This window comes from Arvicanthis niloticus, chromosome 2 (genome assembly GCF_011762505.2).
Source record: "Arvicanthis niloticus isolate mArvNil1 chromosome 2, mArvNil1.pat.X, whole genome shotgun sequence".
Lineage (NCBI taxonomy): Eukaryota > Metazoa > Chordata > Mammalia > Rodentia > Muridae > Arvicanthis > Arvicanthis niloticus.
In genome coordinates this window covers 92068062-92087227 of record NC_047659.1, presented here as the reverse complement: position 1 = coordinate 92087227, position 19166 = coordinate 92068062, and the positions used below count along the sequence as shown (strand labels likewise).

Here is a 19166-nt window from a genome sequence, read left to right as displayed (position 1 = left end):
AGCCAATAAGTTCTGGTGATCTGCCTGTTTCTGTTCAACCTCTGTGAGTAGCCATTCCCAGCTTTTAGATGTGTGCTGGGAGGTCAGAACACAGGTTTTCATGCTTGAGTGACAGATACTTTATCTCCTTCCCAGCTAAGTTCACTGATGAACAAACAAACCAATAATCTCATTCCATAGATGCTTCTGTGAGACTCTTCAAATGGTTCGCCTGAACTCATTTCATGCTATGTAAAACTCACTTTGCCTCCCTGCCCTCACCCCCTGCATATTCATGTATGCAGATTCACATGCAGACATACATATCATAATTTTGAAATTACTGTGCCTTGTGTGTGTGTGCTGTTGAGGATCTAACCCAGATCCTCAGATATGTAAGCATACATTCTACCACTGAGCAACACTTCACTTTTATCACTTAACTTGAATGGGGAAAAAAATCAACACAAACTTAATATGTTTCCAAGTTGAATAGATTATTGTATTCATTTATTTATTTGTGGAGGAAGGAATACCTGTGTCATCATGTGCGTGTGGAGGTCAGGCCAACTCACAGGAGTCAGTTTTCTTCTTCTACTGTATGGGTTCTGGGTGTTGAATTTAGGTTGTCAGGAAGTGACTTTACCTACTGAGCTATCCTACCAACCCTTTTAAAGATAAAGTGTGCCTTTAGATTTTATTTGGAAAATGAAATGCAATATGATGTCAAATCATTCAGAGAAATTTTATGACCTTTCAAGTGCATTAAATACAACAATAACTCTGTTCAACTGTGCCATAACAATCTGTCATAGGAAACTGCAATGTAGCCATTTTATCTCTATTTCTATGTAGTAAACCTGAAGCTGAGGGGTTTAATATAAAGGACAAAGCAGCTAGAGGAATGTTCTGGAATCATGAATCTAAGGTTTAACACACTTGTTAGGGAGCAAAATCTGTGGAGGGGGGCTAGGTCTATTTTTTTCATTAATTAATCAATTTATTTACTTTACATACAGATCACAGCATCCCCTCCCTCCTCTCCTCTCAGTTCCCACCCCCACCTCACACACACACACACACACACACACACACACACACACACACATACACACACCCTTTTCTCCTGAGAGGAGGGGAATCCTCCCATGGATATCAACCCACCTTGGCATATCAAGTTACAGTTAGTTAGGCTAGTTCTTCTATTGATGGTAGACAAGGCACCTAGTCAGGAGAAAGGGACCCAAAGGCAGGCAATAGAGTCAGAGATAGCCCCTGCTCCTGCTGTTAGAGATCCCACACAAAGACTGAGCTGCACATCTGCTATGTATGTGCCAGGACCTAGGTCCATCCCATGCATGCTCTCTGGTTGGTGGTTCAGTCTCAGTGAGCCCCTGTGGGCCCAGGTTAGTATTCTGAAAGGTTTCTCATGGCGTCCTTGACTTCTATAGCAGGGAGCAAATGTTTAAATCTGCCCTGCAGATCTGTCTCCGGGGCTCCCGCTTGTTGAGGGTGAAGAAGACAGTGAGGAGGCTCGATGTGCGTCTGCTCTCTTTGTGGAAGTTTCGCAGCACACAGACGGGTGAGTAGCAGACACTGGCTGGTCGGCCTGGGCGTTCCTCAGTGAGTCTAGGTCTTTGTTCAAAAGTTTGGCAGTGTTCCTTTCAGCCATTTGAATCCTTGTTTTAAAAATCAGCTAAGGCCTTTTAGTTTGTGATTTTGTTTGTAGGATAGCCTTAAAGTAAAGAACATTTACTTTGATTTTTACCTCAAAGTAAAATGAAGTAGATTAGAACTGTTTGTTTTAAATAAAAGTAGAAAATAAGTTGCCTTGTTACAATGATTGTACCATGATGTATGTAAATAGTTAAAAGCTTTTGATATTTTTAATTATTAATGTAAGAACTAATTTGTATCTATATTTTAATGTGCATATACTGTATAATCACTATATATAATGCATATAGCCAATTTAAGTTTACAAGAAAATTAACAGAGAATTAAAATGTTCACTTTTATTTTCCTATACATGGTTTTTTGTATTTTGGTGGTTCGTTTGTTAGAACCGATAGTATTGACATGCTATTGTTAGTTGAAAGCCATAGTTTGAATTATTTAAGTTTTACCATTGCAGTAGTCTTACTCTACAGATTGCTGTCAGGGTTTATATAGGCACCAGGAACATACGCATTTTTTAGAAAATCCAGTCACTTTATTACTAAGTTTTTTTTTATTTCATTGTAAGGGTGGAGAGTTTTTGTTTTTCTTTTGTTTTGTTTTTATCTCAGTAACGATGGGAAGAAAATGAAAGTTTTTCAAGCTTTGCTGCACATTGCAGGGTGAACCCTGTCAGAGTCAAGATGCTTTAAAATGCTTTGTTTTTTTCAGTTGACTTTAGTTTCGCTTTGTGTTTTCCTTACCTAAACAAAGCTGATCCACTTTTCAGAGTCTCCCTGGATGAGGCTGGAGCTCCGCCCTTGGCAGAGTCTTTGCTCATAGGGCTTTAGTGTTGCTGTCAGACGGAAGAAAAGGGATTAAAAACCCTACCTGATGAAAAAGAGATAAAAGTTTAGGTTTCCTTTAGAAAACAAGATACATAAAAACTATTGGCTAACTGAATACTTTTTAAAAAATACTTAGAAACTAAGTCGTTAATGATTTTAACAGGGGTCATGTTTAAAATCTAGTTTCAATCTGGTAAATGTTCTGTTCTGGAATCATTGCCCCCTAGCCTCACTGGGTGTGGCGCTCCCGGCTGGTACCTGTGGCTCTCCCTGAGGAACGGCATTACCCCTTACCTTCGCTGTGCTGCATTGCTCTTCCACTATTTACTTGGAGTAACTCCGCCTGAAGAACTGTTTGCTAGTGAGTAGACTGAAATCAGAGAGCAAATGGAGACTTGTCTTCACTGACAGAGAGAACAATGGAACCACCTCTGCCCTACCCACTGTCTGTGTTCACACTGAACCCAGGTGCCCCTGCCCAGGGGTAGTTAAAATTAAAAGTGAAGCCAAGCCGGGCGGTGGGAGGCACTTGGGAGGCAGAGGCAGGCGGATTTCTGAGTTCGAGGCCAGCCTGGTCTACAGAGTGAGTTCCAGGACAGCCAGAGATACACAGAGAAACCCTGTCTCGAAAAACAAAACAAAACAACAACAAAAAAAGTGAGGCCAAAATCCAATTTGGTTTCATATAAGCTACAAAGCCTACTTGTAGTTTCTGTGTGTGTAGTTAAGTGCTTGACTTATTAGAACCTGTGAACAAGGGGAAGGAGAGGCATGTGGCAGATAGCAGTTTGAGCTGTGCAAGCATGATGACCTGAATTCAATCCCCACACCCCACGAGATAGGCTGATAGCTCCCTGGCTAAGGTCCTTGTTGCCAAGCCTGGAACCCATACAGAAGGGGAGACTAACTCTTACAAGTTGTTCTCAAACCTGCAACATGCACACGGTGGAATAGTCATGCCCTTCATCTCCCAGTAAGTAAGTAAATATAAAAAATAAATAAAAATTTAAAAACATCCCGGAGGCAGAGGCAGGCGGATTTCTGAGTTCGAGGCCAGCTTGGTCTACAGAGTGAGTTCCAGGACAGCCAGGGCTACACAGAGAAACCCTGTCTCAAAAAACAAAAAAACAAAAATTTTAAAAACTAGATGCAGTGGCAAGCAATTGTAATCCTAGCATTTCTATGAAGAAATGGGAGCAAAGACAGGAGAATCACCCTGATGGCTATGGCCCAGCTTGGAGTTCCCAGTATAGCAGCAAAAACAAGACAAACCTGGCTTAACCAAGCAGAAAGAAAGAATTTGACTTAAAAAATGTCCTCTGGCCTCCACATGAAAGCAAGGCTTGTGAGCATGTACAAGTACACGCACATACATGTGCATGTGTACATACTCAGGCACACATACAGTTTTCTAAAAACATATGTGCAAGCTGAATGTAGTGGCACACAGTTTAATCCCAGTACTCAGGAAGCAGAGGCAGGCAGACTTCTATTAGTTTGAAGGTAGCCTGCTTAACATAGGGAGTCCCAGGCTTCCTAAAGACTATATTGTGAGAACTTGCTTCAAAAGTAAAAATAAACTACCTTTATGAAGAATATAAGGATATACAGGGAATTAGAGATGTTTAGACAGGAAGGTGACTTTATTATATACTTGAATTTGGATTTTGAACATATAGCTATACTGATGGATTAAAATAATGATCAAAAAGGCCTGAATATCAAAACCTGTGTTTACTAACAGCATCGTTTCTTGTTCTTTTACTTATTTCTAAATCTAGACAGAAGCAGAGAAGGCTTCCATACTTACTATGCCCTCTTTGTGAGAGTCAGAATAGTTGTTTGATTTTAAAATTGACCAGAATTTTCCAGAGGATCATTTTGTCCTTGAGAATGCATAAATGGGGTCACCTTTACCAACTGTTAACATCTTTATCTTGAACTCAGTTCAATAGGCTAGGCATGATCAAGTTTTGTCAGGGTTCTCTATAAAATAGGATATTACTCTCCCAGTAATTTCTGTGTCCTGCCACACATAGAAAGTTCATGTACTTTTATCTAAAACTATCATAAAAATATTTTCTTTTGTTAGGATTCAAGCTAATATAAAGAAGTTTAAATATGCATGATATAATACCAAATGGTGATGAGTCCTGCAAAGTAAAGCTGACCATGGCCAGGGTCAGGACTCTCAGACATAGGTCATCAAGGAAGACTTTTCTCCATGGAGACATTAAACAAAGGCAGCATACATGGAGCTGAGCCGGACAGAGAGTTGAAGAATATTTCTGTTTAAGAGAAAAATCAATGTAAAGGTATTACTTGGCATAGTACGAGAACAGTGAAGATGTGATTCCAGCTGGAAACCTACTGTGCAGGGAGGTCCAGGAGGTAGCCAGATGTATGCATTTTATCTGGGCATTTATGCCACAATAAAGGTTTTGTGAGCTAGAGTGTAGCTCCGTAGAGCACATCACCAATCCAGTCCCTGGGTTCTATCATTAGCAAAGTACCACCTGTCTCCACAGACTATCCCCAGAAGAAGAGACTTTGTATTGTATACTAAGTGTAGTGGTTAGTCATAGGAGCCATCTGATCAGGGTGACTCAGATTTGTGTTATAAAAGAATCACTGTGGCTTACTTGCCACCCACTGTTTTATGGAGCAGATAGAAATGAGTGTAAATAATGAAGGAGCTCCTTTCACACTGAGTAGATCAAAATAATGTAATAATAATAATAATAATCTTGATATTTCTTGCAGATTCTGGTGAAGGAGAATACAGTGCACTCTGTAGCTATCTATCTTTGCCCACAAATCTGTTCCTGCTTTTCCAGGAATATTGGGATACCATAAGGCCCTTACTACAGAGGTACTATGGGGTAAATGTGATTGATGGGCTTTATCTAGTTTGAATTTGTTTATGTTTATTTTAATTTTTGATTGGCTTTGATATAGGGTTTTGCTGTGTTGACCCCAAACTCTGTTCATCCAGACTCCTCCAGGGCTCAATTTGAAATGTTTGTTTTGAGGTTTTTAAGACAGAGTCTAATGTAGCCCAGATTAAACTCTGGAGGTAGAGTCTAGAGGTTAGAAGTTGAAGGCCATCCCTTGATTATGTAGCACGTTTGAATCTAGTTCTCAGTACATGGAATCTTATGTAAAAGGATAAAGAGAGTGAAAACTGGAACTGTATGTGAAACTGGAGAATGTGGAAGAGCATGTCAGGAGAGATGGCCATCTGGTGGAGCAGATGAGCCCTGAAATGACCTCGAGAGGCATGGGCCTCCCTTTCAGAAAGACCTTCTGCCACACCAGATCCTGGCCTCTTGTTTGTTGTCCATCTCCAGTCCCCTCTCTCCCTACGTCTGTCTGTCCTCCGTTCTCTCAGTCGGATTCACTGTATTACTCTGAACTCTCGCTCTCCGATAATGTTGTTTGTCCTCCTTACTTCCTTGTTTTCTCACGCCCAGTTCAGAGCTGGGTGAATGTTAGCCTGTCTCCTGCTTCTAGTCTCATGCCTGGGCTCTCTGTCAGGTTTTTGCTTTGCTTCCTAAGTTCTCATGGGTGTTATGATCTCTCATACAATCAAAGTGAATTGCTTTTAGGAATTAATGTCACTTGTTTTAGTACAATCAATCACACAAACTTCATTTGTAGTCTAGTTGAGTATGGAGTATCTGAGTCTTACATGTGCTATTTTAGTTTAAGCATTAAGAAAGTCCCTGCCATTTGTGCTTTTCCTGGTCCTGCTTGTCTGAGATCTACTCTGCAGGAGACATCTCTGTGTTCTTTGTCATTTGGATTCAGTGTAGGTGTAGCCAGTGGGAGACACAAGCAAGGTGCTGGAAGCAAGGAAGGATAAGGACACCAGAGTTCCCAGCTACCTGTCTCTGCCTCCTAGGACATCTTTTCAGTAGTGACTGTGGCTCTACTTGCCACCAGAAAAGCCTGCTGCCATCCTATTACCCACTGGTGACTTGACCCAGGACAACAGTGATGCCATCTTTCCTCCCACTCCAGCCTGCACTAGGGCAGATAGTTAAGGCTTACTTGCCTTTTGTCTCAAGGGCCTTCTCAGTCCTTCTATCACTCCTTCCACCTTTCCTCTGTCTGAGGTTTGAATCTAGAGCCTTGGGGTAGACAAGTACACCACACTATGCTATATGCAGAGTCCCTATTACTTGTATCGCTATTTCCTGGTAATAATTTCTCTCATTTAAATTGGTAGATGGTTTCTGTTCTAAAGACTAATTGACCAAACCCTTGAAAAAGAATTTAGAAGGGGTTGGGAGGATAGGGAAGGAGATAAAAGGGGTAAGAGGTAAACTTAAATACACAGGATGTGGACTGGAGGGAGCAGCTAATGCCCACTGCAGTGGGCCTCTGACTAGCCAGCCTTCTTTTCTCTTGGCTCCACTTACAGGTGGTGTGGAGATCCTGCCTTACTCAACTCTTTGAAGCAGAAAAGTGCTGTGGTCAGGTTGGTTTTACTATTTAAATCTTTTTGATACATCTAGAACTGTGATTCTAAAATGCTTGGTTGGTTTACCTTATTTCTGGTCTGTCCCCTTATTCTCAGTTCACTGTTTCCTGTGTATCTGTTGGTCTTTGCCAGACATCAGGTTCTTCCTGCACTGATATTTTTTTTCAGAATGGTTATCCCTTCCTTCTTAAATTGCCCGAAGCCACCAGCTCCACTGGAAAAACCATCCTTACATTGGTACCTGCCTGTCAAAAGGCAAAGGAGCGTGTGTCTGGGAGCTGCCAGTTTACTAAAGCCAGCAGACGGTGGTTTACACTGTTCATATAAACTAGTTTCCCCACCCTTTGAGAATAACGATATAAGTAGATCTAACTAGTCTTTTCCCCTTCTTGTGTATATGCTTAGAAAGAAGACCCCCATGCATACCTCAAAAAAAAAAAAAAGACAAACTTTTTTTAGGCTGGATGTGGTGGCACATACCTATGGTCCAGGCACTCAAGAGATTGTAGCACGAGGCTTATGACTTACAGGCCAGATTGGGCTTTGTAAGGAAATGAGATTGTTCCAAACTAACGAGAAGCTTCTTCAGCCCTCTTTTCTCTTGAGTTATGATTCTGTCAGAATCTACATTTTCCCTCAAGTACATGTCCAAATGCCACCTTTTTCGTGAAGCTGTCTTCTCTGGCATGTGAATGCATCTACCATATATCTGCCAGCCTCCTAAATCCCTAAACAGCATACAAGAGAATGGCATGTTTACCTGTGACCTAGCTTATATTACATTATGTGTACCCTCTAATTTTTATGTGAGTTGAATTGCTTCAATAAACTGGTACAAGAGTTGATTCCTAGTACCATTTTTCTTTGGATGAAGTCAAGGTTGTAAGACAACATAGATTTGCTTTCTTCTCTTGTCTCTTCAGCCCTTGAACACCTTTCAGCCACATTGTAAATGTGCATAGGCTGCATTCCCTATAACCCAGCATTAGTGATTGGGAAAAGTAGCCCCTGTATAGTGTGTCAGTATCCAGAAGAGAAAGACACAGTAATATAGAGAAATAACAAAGCTTATGATGTCAGGATATATTTTAAACTAGTAATATCGTGTAGTCTTTTCTTTATTTCATGTCATTGTGTCCCTTTTAAATATCTTTCCACAGCATGGTAGTGAAATAATCTGAGAAATTTAAAGGAGGTAACACATATATACTGTCTTCGGTTATGAGCAATTGGCACTCTTAGTTATATACATAAAACTTTATAGATATGTATATATCTTATATACATTATATTATTTATGTATATGCTTTATATATACATATATATATATATAAAACATTGTAGCATAAAGTATAATAACATATAGAATGTACCATTAATGCCTTAACTATAAAGATATAAAGAGGAAAGTAGGTATGATGGCTTATGCCTATAGTCCCAATAATTGGGAGGCTAAGATAGGAGGATTGCTGTTTATTTGAGGCCAGCCTGGGCTACACATTGAATTTGAAACTAATCCAAGTTACAGAATGGGGTCTATCTTTAGAAAATTAAAAGAAAAAGGAAACTTAAAGAGAAAAAAATTCTTCTTTTGTTTGTTTGGTGTTTTTGAGACTGTCTTACTGTGTAATTCCAGCTAGCCTAAACTGTCACATAGCATGTAGCCCAAGTTGCCCTCAAACTAAAAACCCTCTTGCCTCAGTTTCCTATCTGCTAGAGTTATGAGCACATGCCACCATGCCTGATGACAATTGCTGATGAGGCAAGTTTAGTTTTAGAGAAGATTATTTTTAGCTGAATCAAGAATTATAAAGTAAAAGGCTAGAGAGATGGCTTAGAAGAATACTGATCTTCCAGAGGACCTGGGTTCAATTTCCAGCACCCAAACGGCAGCTCACAACCATCTATAACTCTTGTTTCAGGGGATCTAATGCTGTCTCCTTACCAAGCTGAGCAGCAGGCACACACATGGCACACAGACATACATGTAGGCAAAAGCCCATATATGTAAAATAAATAATATTCTTAAAATATTTTTAATTATAAAATATAAATTGATTTTTATCTAGGGAGAGTCTCATGTTACTCAGATGACCTTCCTTAGGCTACATAGGTCTTTTACCCTCTCTCCTATAATGGGAATGGATGCGAACACCGAGTATCAGGTGCTGAATATATTGTTTCACTTCAATATCTCATTTAGTCTTCAAAAGTTTTGGGAGTTTCCTTGAAACATGTACACATATGCACACACACAGTCACTATGTAAACCAAGCTGGCCTTGAACTCAGAGATCTGCCTGCCTCTGCCTCCTGATGCTGGGATTAAAGATGTGCACAATTATGCCCAGCTCCTTTATACTTATATTTAACATCTCTTAAACTGTTGGGTCTTAGAGTTCATTTAATATTTCTCTTCTTTATTTTTCCTGAAAACATTAAATTGATGATATGCCCATGGTTGGAATATATTCAACCTTAGTTTATAAATAAGTAGATATACCATGCCCTGAAACCTTCTTCAGTTTTTATCTGCTTACTCCTGTATAAAACTGCCTTTTAAATTATGCTTCTAGGTACCCTAGAAAAAGAAATAGTTTGATAGAGCTTCCTGATGACTACAGCTGTCTTCTGAATCAAGCTTCTCACTTTAGGTAAGAAGAAAAGTTGTGTGTGTGTGTGTGTGTGTGTGTGTGTGTGTGTGTGTGTGTGAGAGAGAGAGAGAGAGAGAGAGAGAGAGAGAGAGAGAGAGAGAGAGCGCATACAATAACTTCCCTGAGCTTGCATTTGGCCTACCCTTCAACCAATGAAATTATTATGAAAAAGTGACCAATGAGGGTCTAGTGAGAGGTCAGCTGGTAAGGGAGCTGCCACCAAGCCTGCTGACTCAGAGAACAATCTCCTCTAAGTTATCTTCTGACCCCCACACATATAAACACAGATTTCTGGGTATGGCTTGCTTGTTTAAGAAGTAACTGCTGGGGGCTGAAGAGATGGCTCAGTGGTTAAGAGCATTGGCTGCTCTTCCAGAGGTCCTGAGTTCAATTCCCAGCAACCACATGGTGGCTCACAGCAATATGTAATGGGATCTGATGCCCTCTTCTGGTGTGCCTGAAGACAGTGACAGTGTACCCACATACATAAATAAAATCTTTTTAAAAAGAGGAGTTTCTGCTGTGTATCCACTGTGCTAGGTTTTCTCAAACTGCTACAGTACACAGTTCTGTCATTCATTGTTGACAGTGTTGTATAACTACTGCAGGTTGTACTACTTACTGCCTCTCGCCTGTCCAAACTCTCACCACTACAAAGGATTTGTAACACTGTTTCCTTTACATGCCCCTGATCCATTACCTCCTCCTCACTAATGACCTGCTTTCTGTCTCTATGAATTTAGCTATGTGGATGTATCATCAGAGAAAAAGTCTTCTTTTGTTTAGTATGTTTTTATCGTTTATCCAAGTTGTAGCTGTTTCAAGTTCATTCCTGTTTTGATTAATATTTTATTATACAGATAGACCACAGTTGTCCATGTTTTCTTCCATAGATGGGCATTCATACTTATGATGAGGTTGTTTCTTCCTTTCAACTGTTATGAATAATGTTACTATAAACATTCATGTACAAGCTTCCAGATGAATGTACAGTTTTCATTTCATTTGGATGTATACCTAGGTCATTTGCTAGGTCATAGGTTTAATGTTAAACCCTTTTATACATTTAACAATCTCACAAGCAATGTATGGGACATTATATATTTACAACCTCACCAGCCCTTCAGTAAACTACCAGATAAATCTATATATAAAATTTCAGGTTTTGGAGGATAGGATCCCTGCTGTCTATCTGGGTTTAAATAAGCCACACTGGAAATATGAGCTGCATCTCCATATCTTCCTGTGCTCAGTTAGGGAATAAGGATTGGGGTGATAGCCAGCTACAAAGAATGCCAACAGCTAGCTGACTGTGCTAGTGCATACCTTCAATTCCAGCATTCAGGCGGGGGCAAGTTTGAATCCAGCCTGGGCTATAGACTCTTGTTTTAACCTTGAAAAACTGTCATAGCAATTGTGGGTAAACCCTTACTGCATAATGCAGTTTTTAAACAATTGTACATTTCCAAAACCATAGTACTCCAACATTGTAAAAACACTTGGCTAAACCAGCAGCAGCAGCAGCAGCAGCAGCAACAGCTGTTAGTTGGTCACATCAGGTGGAGGCTGGATTCTATAAGTGAATCTCAGTATAAATTTGAGATGTAGCAAATTTTCACTAGACTCTGTATTTAATAATGAATTTTCTTACTATGGTTTAATTAGAGGTATGGCTTTGTGGTTTTGTTTGGTTTGTGGTACTGGAGCTTAAAAAGCCTTTGTCATTAAGCTGTATCCAAGCTCAGTCAACATTTTCTGCATATTAATCGTTACATCTTGCTACTTATTCTTTGAAAATGTCATGCATGTGTATAGTGTGTTTTAATCGTATCCGTTCTTCACTACCTTCGTCCAATTCTGCCAGGTATCTCTGAACACACCTCTTTCGAAACTTGACACTCTTGGTTTTTTAGCTCACAGAGTCCTATTAGTGCTGCCCATATGGGTGTGGATGTAGGGGACAGGCAACTTACTAGTGGCTCCACCTCCCACCGCTGCCACCACCACCAAGAAAAGTGAGTCCTCACCCCCAGCAGACATCAGCTTCCAACAGCGCCTCAGCGGGTGGCTGAGTAGCCCCTCCTTACTCCGTGCTGGATTTTATTTTATTATGTGTAGGAGTGTTTTGCCTGCATGTATATATGTGTACCATGTACATGCCTAATGCCCATGGACACCCAAAAAATGCATCAGATCCCTGAAACTGGAATTACAGATCATTCATTATGAGCCACATGTGGGTGCTAGGAATTGAACCTGGGTCTTCTCTACAAGAGTAACAAGTGTGTCTAACTGATTCAAGCCCACGCTGGAATTTTTAACTGCAGGTAATGACAGCTGCTATGCATTTATTTATGTTACACAGCAGCCATGCCAGATCAGGAGACAGCATTTCACAGCACATGTAGGGAAGGTTGATTTACATGCTCCATCTGTGGCTGGGCCATCTCAGTTGCTAATTCCTGCTATGTTGAGCAGTTCCGTGTATTAACAACCCACTGCAGAAAGAAACTTCTCTCCAAGGTAAAGAGCAGTACAGGTCTGGCACAGGAGGTTTCCAGGCGGCCCAAGGAGGGGACACTGGGGTCCATCACTTGGTATAGGAGGTTGAGCTACAGCAAAATTCCTGAGCAGTAGGCACACAGATGAGCCTGGCTCAGGAGGCTTTGCTGACTGGTCACCTGGGGCAAGATTCTCTGGTGGCATAGGCCTCCTTTAAGTGGAGCTAAGTTAAAAAACGTTAAAAAAAAATTGTTTTTGAAGAGTTACTTATAATAATGTGTATATATGCCTCATGTGTGCAAATTTTCATGGAGACCAGAAGAGGGCATCAGATCCTTTGGAGTTGTAGTTGTAGGCAGTTGTGAGGTGCTAGAATTAACTCAGATTTTTTGGAAGAGTAGAAACCTCTCTTTACCACTGAGACATCTCCCTAGCTCCTTAATCATTTTTGTTAATGTACACTTCAAGTAAAATAAATGAGCAGTCATCTAATTAAATATCCTTTGTCTTTTAGTAGATTTCTTTGCTGACTAGGGTGAGTGATGGAAACATGCTTTATTACTAAACAGATACATGATCTGGTTCTTGTTTTTACAACACACTGAATATGTCTTCCCCTGTTGAGGTGTCCACGGTCTGCAGATGATGAACGAAAGCATCCTGTCCTCTGTCTTTTCTGTGGGGCCATCCTGTGTTCTCAGAACATCTGTTGCCAAGAAATAGTGAATGGGGAAGAGGTTGGAGCGTGTGTTTTTCATGCACTTCATTGTGGTGCTGGAGTCTGCATTTTCCTAAAGTGAGTATGGAGTCATCTGGAAGCTTACCAAGGGTCTTAGTTGAAAATGTGTATCCAAAAAAAAAAAAAAGAAGAAGAAGAAAAGAAAATGTGTATCCAGTGAATATGCCAGTAGAATAAGTCATTCTTAAAAAAAAAAAATTTGTTTACATTTCCTTCATTTTTAGAGAAATCTTAAATGGTAGACTTTATATCAGTGATTCCAGTACTGTTTAATATTTAGATACAAAAAAAAAAAAGCTTGAAATCTTAAAACTAATGCTTATACAGTATGTGTAAGTGATTAACCTTAGACTCCCTTATTTATGTATGTATTTACTTGTTTATTTATTTAGGTTTTTCAGGACAGGATTTCTCTGTGTAGCTCTGGTTGTCTTGGAACTTGTTTTGTAGCCCAGGCTGGCCTGGAACTTACAGATATCTTCTGCTTCTGCCTCAAGAGTGCTGGGATTAAAGGCATGGTCCACCATACCCAGCTATTTATTTTGAGACAGGTTCTCTTTATATAGACCAGGCTGGCCTTGAACTTCCACACAAGTTCTTCCTGCCTCACAAGTGCCTTCTGGCTTAAATTTGTCTTTTAGATGTTTTTATTTACTTACTTAAACAAAAGATTGACTACTTAGAACAATAGTGATAGATGTTTATGAGAGAAGATAGCTTGCATGAGAGAAATAAAATTTAAAGTTGATTTCTGTGGTTTTTTTCTGTTCATTTTTCCTGTGAAATTCAATTTTGTCTATAAAAACCCCAAAGACTTACTGTGAGGTATTATCATTGCTTAAAAGTAACCTTTGAAACAAGAGGAAGTATAGCAAAGAAGTCAAACTCAAATCCTTGTTTGCTTCTAGAGAAGCCTGCCTATCCCAACTGTATATTAATAATTTGTCTTACGATTTCTCATTGTGGGCATTAACCATTTCTGTACAATAAGTGTCTCAAGTGCCCTCAAAGTACTATTGGAAGCTGGCTTGAACTAGGAAAGCCTTTAACACTTCCTTGGTTGACAGTTCTAGACTGGAGGGTGCTTTGTCCTTCCTTGAAGCCCCTTCTGCCTAAGTAGCAAGTAAAGAAAAGGCAGAAATAGCCCCAGCCACATTTCTCCAGAGTCATATGACTCATAGGACAGTTTCCCTTTCAGTATATCCAGCCAGAATTACTGATTTCACATTTCTCTAGATCCATGGATCCTTTTCTATTGCATCAAGAAAAATAGCAGTGTTGGTGGTGGTCGCACATGCCTTTTAATCCCAGCATGGAGCAGGCAGAGGCAGATGGATGAGTTCAAGGATAGCCTGGTCTACAGAGTTGCAGGACAGCTAGGGCTATACAGAGAGAACTTGTCTTCAAAAAACAAAACACATCACAGTTTAGTGTATTCATCCACGGCTGTATTGCCTTTTTATTGATTTTTTAAAAATTATTACTGGCCGGGGGGGTGGGGGGGTGGGGTGGCGGCGCATGCCTTTAATCCCAGCACTTGGGAGGCAGAGGCAGGCAGATTTCTTTCTGAGTTCGAGGCCAGCCTGGTCTACAGAGTGAGTTCCAGGACAACCAGGACTACACAGAGAAACCCTGTCTCGGAAAAAAAAAAAAAAAAAAAAAAAATTACTGTCCATGTCTTGTCTTTAACTTTGGTTCAATGTCTATCATCTGCATATATGTATCTAACAGTGTTTCCTGACATTTGTTTTATTTTTCAGAATCAGAGAATGCAGAGTGGTCCTGGTAGAAGGAAAAGCCAGAGGCTGCGCCTACCCAGCCCCTTACTTGGATGAATATGGAGAAACAGACCCAGGGCTAAAGTAAGATTTTCTTTAATGGGAGGTGTAATCAGTTATCTTATATTTTATTTGCTTTACTGTATGTGTATATTAACAGTTCTTTAAACATAGAAATCTAGAAATAGAGTTACTGATGGTTGTGAGCTGCCATTTAGGTGCTGAAAACTGAACCACAGTCTTCTACAACAGTAGTGAGTATCTTAACCACTGAGCCCACTCTTCAGCCTACCTGGCTCTGGTGAGATAGTAAGACAGGTTCACTGATTCTAGGAGTGTGGATGGCTGGTCAGTACCACACGTTATCACACTCAGTTCTTTATGTAGGTTAGAGGCCATGAACTCAGGTCCTCATGCTTGCATGGCAGGCACTTTTTAACAGAGTTCTCTCTCAAACTTTTTTATTCTTTTAAAACATCATCCAAAATGAATAGACTCACTAGATAGGGCCTGGGATCTATTGGATTATGTAGGGATTTGTTTTTATTGAGACAACATTTGACTTGCCTTTAAGTTTAAGGGGAAGGTACTAAGTGGTAAAAATAGTTAATGCTGTCAGGGTGGAGGTCACCTTTAATTCCAGTGCACAAGAGGCAAGTGCAGGTGGGTCTCTGTGAATTTAAGGTTCTTTAGATCTGAATAGTGGCCAGCCAGGGCCACTTGGTGAAAGTCTATCTCAAAAACAAAACCAATAGCAACAACAACAAAATAGTTAATAACCAAGGATAATCTTGAGTTGTTCTAGAAAAATATAAAAATGTAGAATGTTTAAGTTAATGATAAACAGTGTGAAAGTTGACAAGAAGCTGAGACATTTGATGTTTCAGGGGCTGAGATTCCCGTTATCTCTCTTACTGTATTCAACAGACTTCAGGGGGTTGGGTTAGCTGTCACAGTGTTGCAAGCTAGGCAACCCTGGAATAGAAATGTAGTTACTTAAACATTTGCTAAGCCATGTATAATGATGCACATCTGTATGTAGTCCTGCTACCTGGGAGGATGATGCAGGAAGGTCATTGGATCGCTGTTCAAACCCAGCCTAGACACTGTAACAAGACTGAGAAAAAAACATAAACAAGAAAATATTCACTAAGCATGTGCAAGATGAATCATAGGTGTGGTTATAAAACAAAGTATTTCTAAGCAGAAGAATGATTTAAGGGCATAGTGTTATGCCTCAAACCTAACCTCCTACACAAAATCATAAACTAAAGCTCAGTAAATTGTGAGAACAGAAAGCTATTAGAACCCCGTTCAGCTAACCACCAGAAAAGACCAGAGCTGCTTCAAATTAGAACCTGTTTAAATGAGGTCTCATTATGTTCCTCATGTATGAGACCTGATTTCCCAAATAGTCAAGGAGTTCATTTCTGCTTCCTTAACTAAGTGGTATGCCGAGTTCTTAGTAGTCATTGAAGAGTTGCCCTGTTTCTCAGCCCTGTCCTGACGCTTGTGCTCACAGCTGCAGGGATGTCTTGGTAGTGTATACTGCCTTAAGACTAGAAAAGGCATTGTTATTGATTAAAGCTTAGATGTCAGTTTTGTTGCTTTTTTTTTTCCTGAAGGAGGGGAAACCCACTTCATTTATCTCGGGAGCGGTATCGGAAGCTGCATTTGGTCTGGCAACAGCACTGCATTATAGAAGAGATTGCTCGGAGCCAGGAGACTAATCAGATGCTATTCGGATTCAACTGGCAGTTACTCTGAGCTCCAGCTCTGCCTCAAGACAATCATGAGTGACATCAATAATAAAGACTGATCTAAAATTCTAGAGAAATTTCTGAGGACGGGGAACTATTGGAGGGTCTTTTGATCCATGTCCAGATTCACATACATTAATAAAATATTCCTTAACGGAATATTGCTTTCAATGATCAAACATAATCTTCAAGGGAAAAACAAGACATAGATTAATGTTTTATGTTTTAGAACACTAAAGAAATGCTTGTTCACTCGTGTCTATTTCTGCTAAAATTTCCAGAGAACCCCTTTCCCTTCCTAACTGTCCTATTTCATTTCATATCATCCACTTAGTTAATGAGGTCACATCAAGTGTTTGTGGGCATTTCTCCATCTGGTTAACGTCTTGCACTTTTGTATTTGGTGTTTCCTGAGTGTAATTTAGCTTTCCTTAGATCTCTGACAAGATGCTGATTTCCTGTGATGTCTAAAGAGGAATTGCATAGCTATGCAGTATCTTTCAACTGAAAAGATTTCAAAACATGTAAACAACTTTATTCTTTAAGGAAATATCCTTATTGTACCACCTATGGCTTCAGCCAGAAACAGATCTAAATCTCTATATGGACAGAATGTTAGTTGTGCTAGTCTGGAAAGCATTCTTCCAATGTAGACCTCAAGAAGAACTAGAAGAATGGACTCATCATTCTGCATTCCTTATACAAAAGTCCTGTTATCCTCACCTGATTCACGTAGCTCGTGGAGTCACGAGTTATCCATCCGTTCCATTTTTTTAACGCAAGTTTCTGCAATGAGATCTCTTGTCTCTTGTGGCCCTATCCTATCGACTCTCAGAAAACTCTTACTGTTCTGAAGCAAAGTCTTTGTAGAATGAGAATCAGAAAATTGCTCCAGTGAATGGTCATACAAGATGTAATTAGAACACTCATATTTAAGCAAGTTCTGCAACCTTCTATGGCTTGTAAGAAACAGATCCTTGATTTGATGTCTATGTGAAACCTTTCATAAACTACAGTTTATGATTTCTATAAAGCAAAAAACAAAACAATAACAATCAGGTCTGTGTCCTGTTATAACCTGCTATGGTTGAGCCATCTTGCTTATAAATAATACAGCTCTTGAGTCTGTGCAGACTTCTTGATTCTTGGCTTTAACGTTTTATATCAAGAACTTGTGAGTAGATCAGTTGATACTTATTTTAGCTTCTGTGGTATTGGGTAATATTGCAGTTGAAAGATGTGTTTGGAGATTGTATCTTTTTTTGCCCTTGGCTACTGCTGCCATATGTGTGTCTAAGTGTTTTCCTGCCTTCTGTTTAGTGAAGGCAAGGAAGTAAAAATACATTTGCTAAGTGATCAGTGATGCACATTTGGGGCTAAATTTTTTGACATTTTTGTGGAATGAAAAGTGGATTTTGCAGTAAGGGATTGGTGTGATCAGGCACCAGACTCACAATCATGATTTTCTACTTGGATAAATACTATTCAGAAGAAAGCAGGAACTAGATGCAACTATAATGAATAGTTCACAGCAATTATAAGAGACAAAGGACAGTAAATCCAGTATTTGGCTTGTGCCATTTGCCAATATGATTAAGTAAGTGATTTGAACATTGCTCTTTATTTTTTCTATAATTTTTGAGAGGTTGTTTAGCTCTGAAATCTGGGCTAGAATAGACAACAGAAGATGCTCTTTCTGCCTTAGTCATCTGGCCCATTTGCCAAGGATAAAGACTTTATTTTTAGCCTTCGTAGATTCAATTTGTAAACCCTGGAGCTAAGCTTTCAAGCTGCCAGAAGGACTAGCTAGCACTAGCCAAAGAACCTAATTCATCGCTGAGTTCTGCTTCTTGAGATGGAAGTTTCTGCACTGGAGGTGGACTTAGGCCACAGTGCTGCCCCAGCCCAAGGGGTTTTTAACTGTATTCATCATGACAAATGATTTAAGTCTGCTAGGACGTTTACTTAAGCAACCAAGTCACTTTATTTAGTGTAGTATGTGAAGGAATTGGTTTAGTAGAATGGCTCTGACTCTGTGTTTTTAATATTGGTGAGGGGTTGGCAAGGATTTTGATGATACAGTAAAGATAAACATATATCTGTATGATTAATTTATTATGTTAGTGTATGGGCTGTGAGTTCACCTTTTAGTGGTCATTTGTCATTTCATAACAACTATGCATTTTGGTTCACTGTGATGATGATGATCTATATTTAGTGACTGCAACATGTTTATACCACTGATTCAAATTCCATTCATGATGAAGTTATACAAATGATGCATATATTGATATCTTTTATTGCAAAAATGTAAATTAAAAACTTGTATAATGTTCTTGTGCTTTTTGAAATAAAATATCTTATATGTGTATATTTAAAAAGAAAAAAAGGGACTTCTCATGTTTGGGGATTTGGGTTTGAAGTATAAAAATCTTACCTAAAAAGGAGCTCTACTTAAAAACTTAAAAGTATGTCAGCCCAGCCATGGTTTTTTGTTTTTTGTTTTGTTTTGTTTTGGTTTGGTTTGGTTGTTTTTTGGGGCTCATGCTGGGCTCAAACTCATGACATAGCTGAGGCTGCCCTTGAACTCCTAATCCTTCTGCCTCCACCTCTGAAGTGCTTGAATTATAGTCATTTGTCACCACACCCAGGTTAAATTTTTTCAAGACTTTTAGGATTAATGGTCTCCAAACTTTTCGACTGTACATTCCATCACCACGTGTAGGTTTATACACACTATTTTCATGTAGTGTTCCATGCCTACA

The 19166-nt window shown here is 39.6% G+C and overlaps 1 protein-coding gene across 1 annotated transcript in view; it reads left to right on the top strand.

Moving 5' to 3' along the window:
* The window catches only part of Ubr1 (ubiquitin protein ligase E3 component n-recognin 1), a 112304-nt gene extending 93545 nt beyond the window's left edge, over window positions 1-18759 (top strand). Inside the window, exons 40-47 of the mRNA XM_034494620.2 lie at window positions 1462-1561; window positions 2711-2844; window positions 5247-5355; window positions 6910-6966; window positions 9545-9622; window positions 12750-12920; window positions 14624-14725; window positions 16267-18759. Of these exons, the coding sequence (XP_034350511.1) occupies window positions 1462-1561; window positions 2711-2844; window positions 5247-5355; window positions 6910-6966; window positions 9545-9622; window positions 12750-12920; window positions 14624-14725; window positions 16267-16408 (893 nt within the window). The 3' untranslated portion in view covers window positions 16409-18759. The remainder of the gene's footprint in view (window positions 1-1461; window positions 1562-2710; window positions 2845-5246; window positions 5356-6909; window positions 6967-9544; window positions 9623-12749; window positions 12921-14623; window positions 14726-16266) is intronic.
* The last annotated feature ends 407 nt before the right edge of the window (window positions 18760-19166 follow it).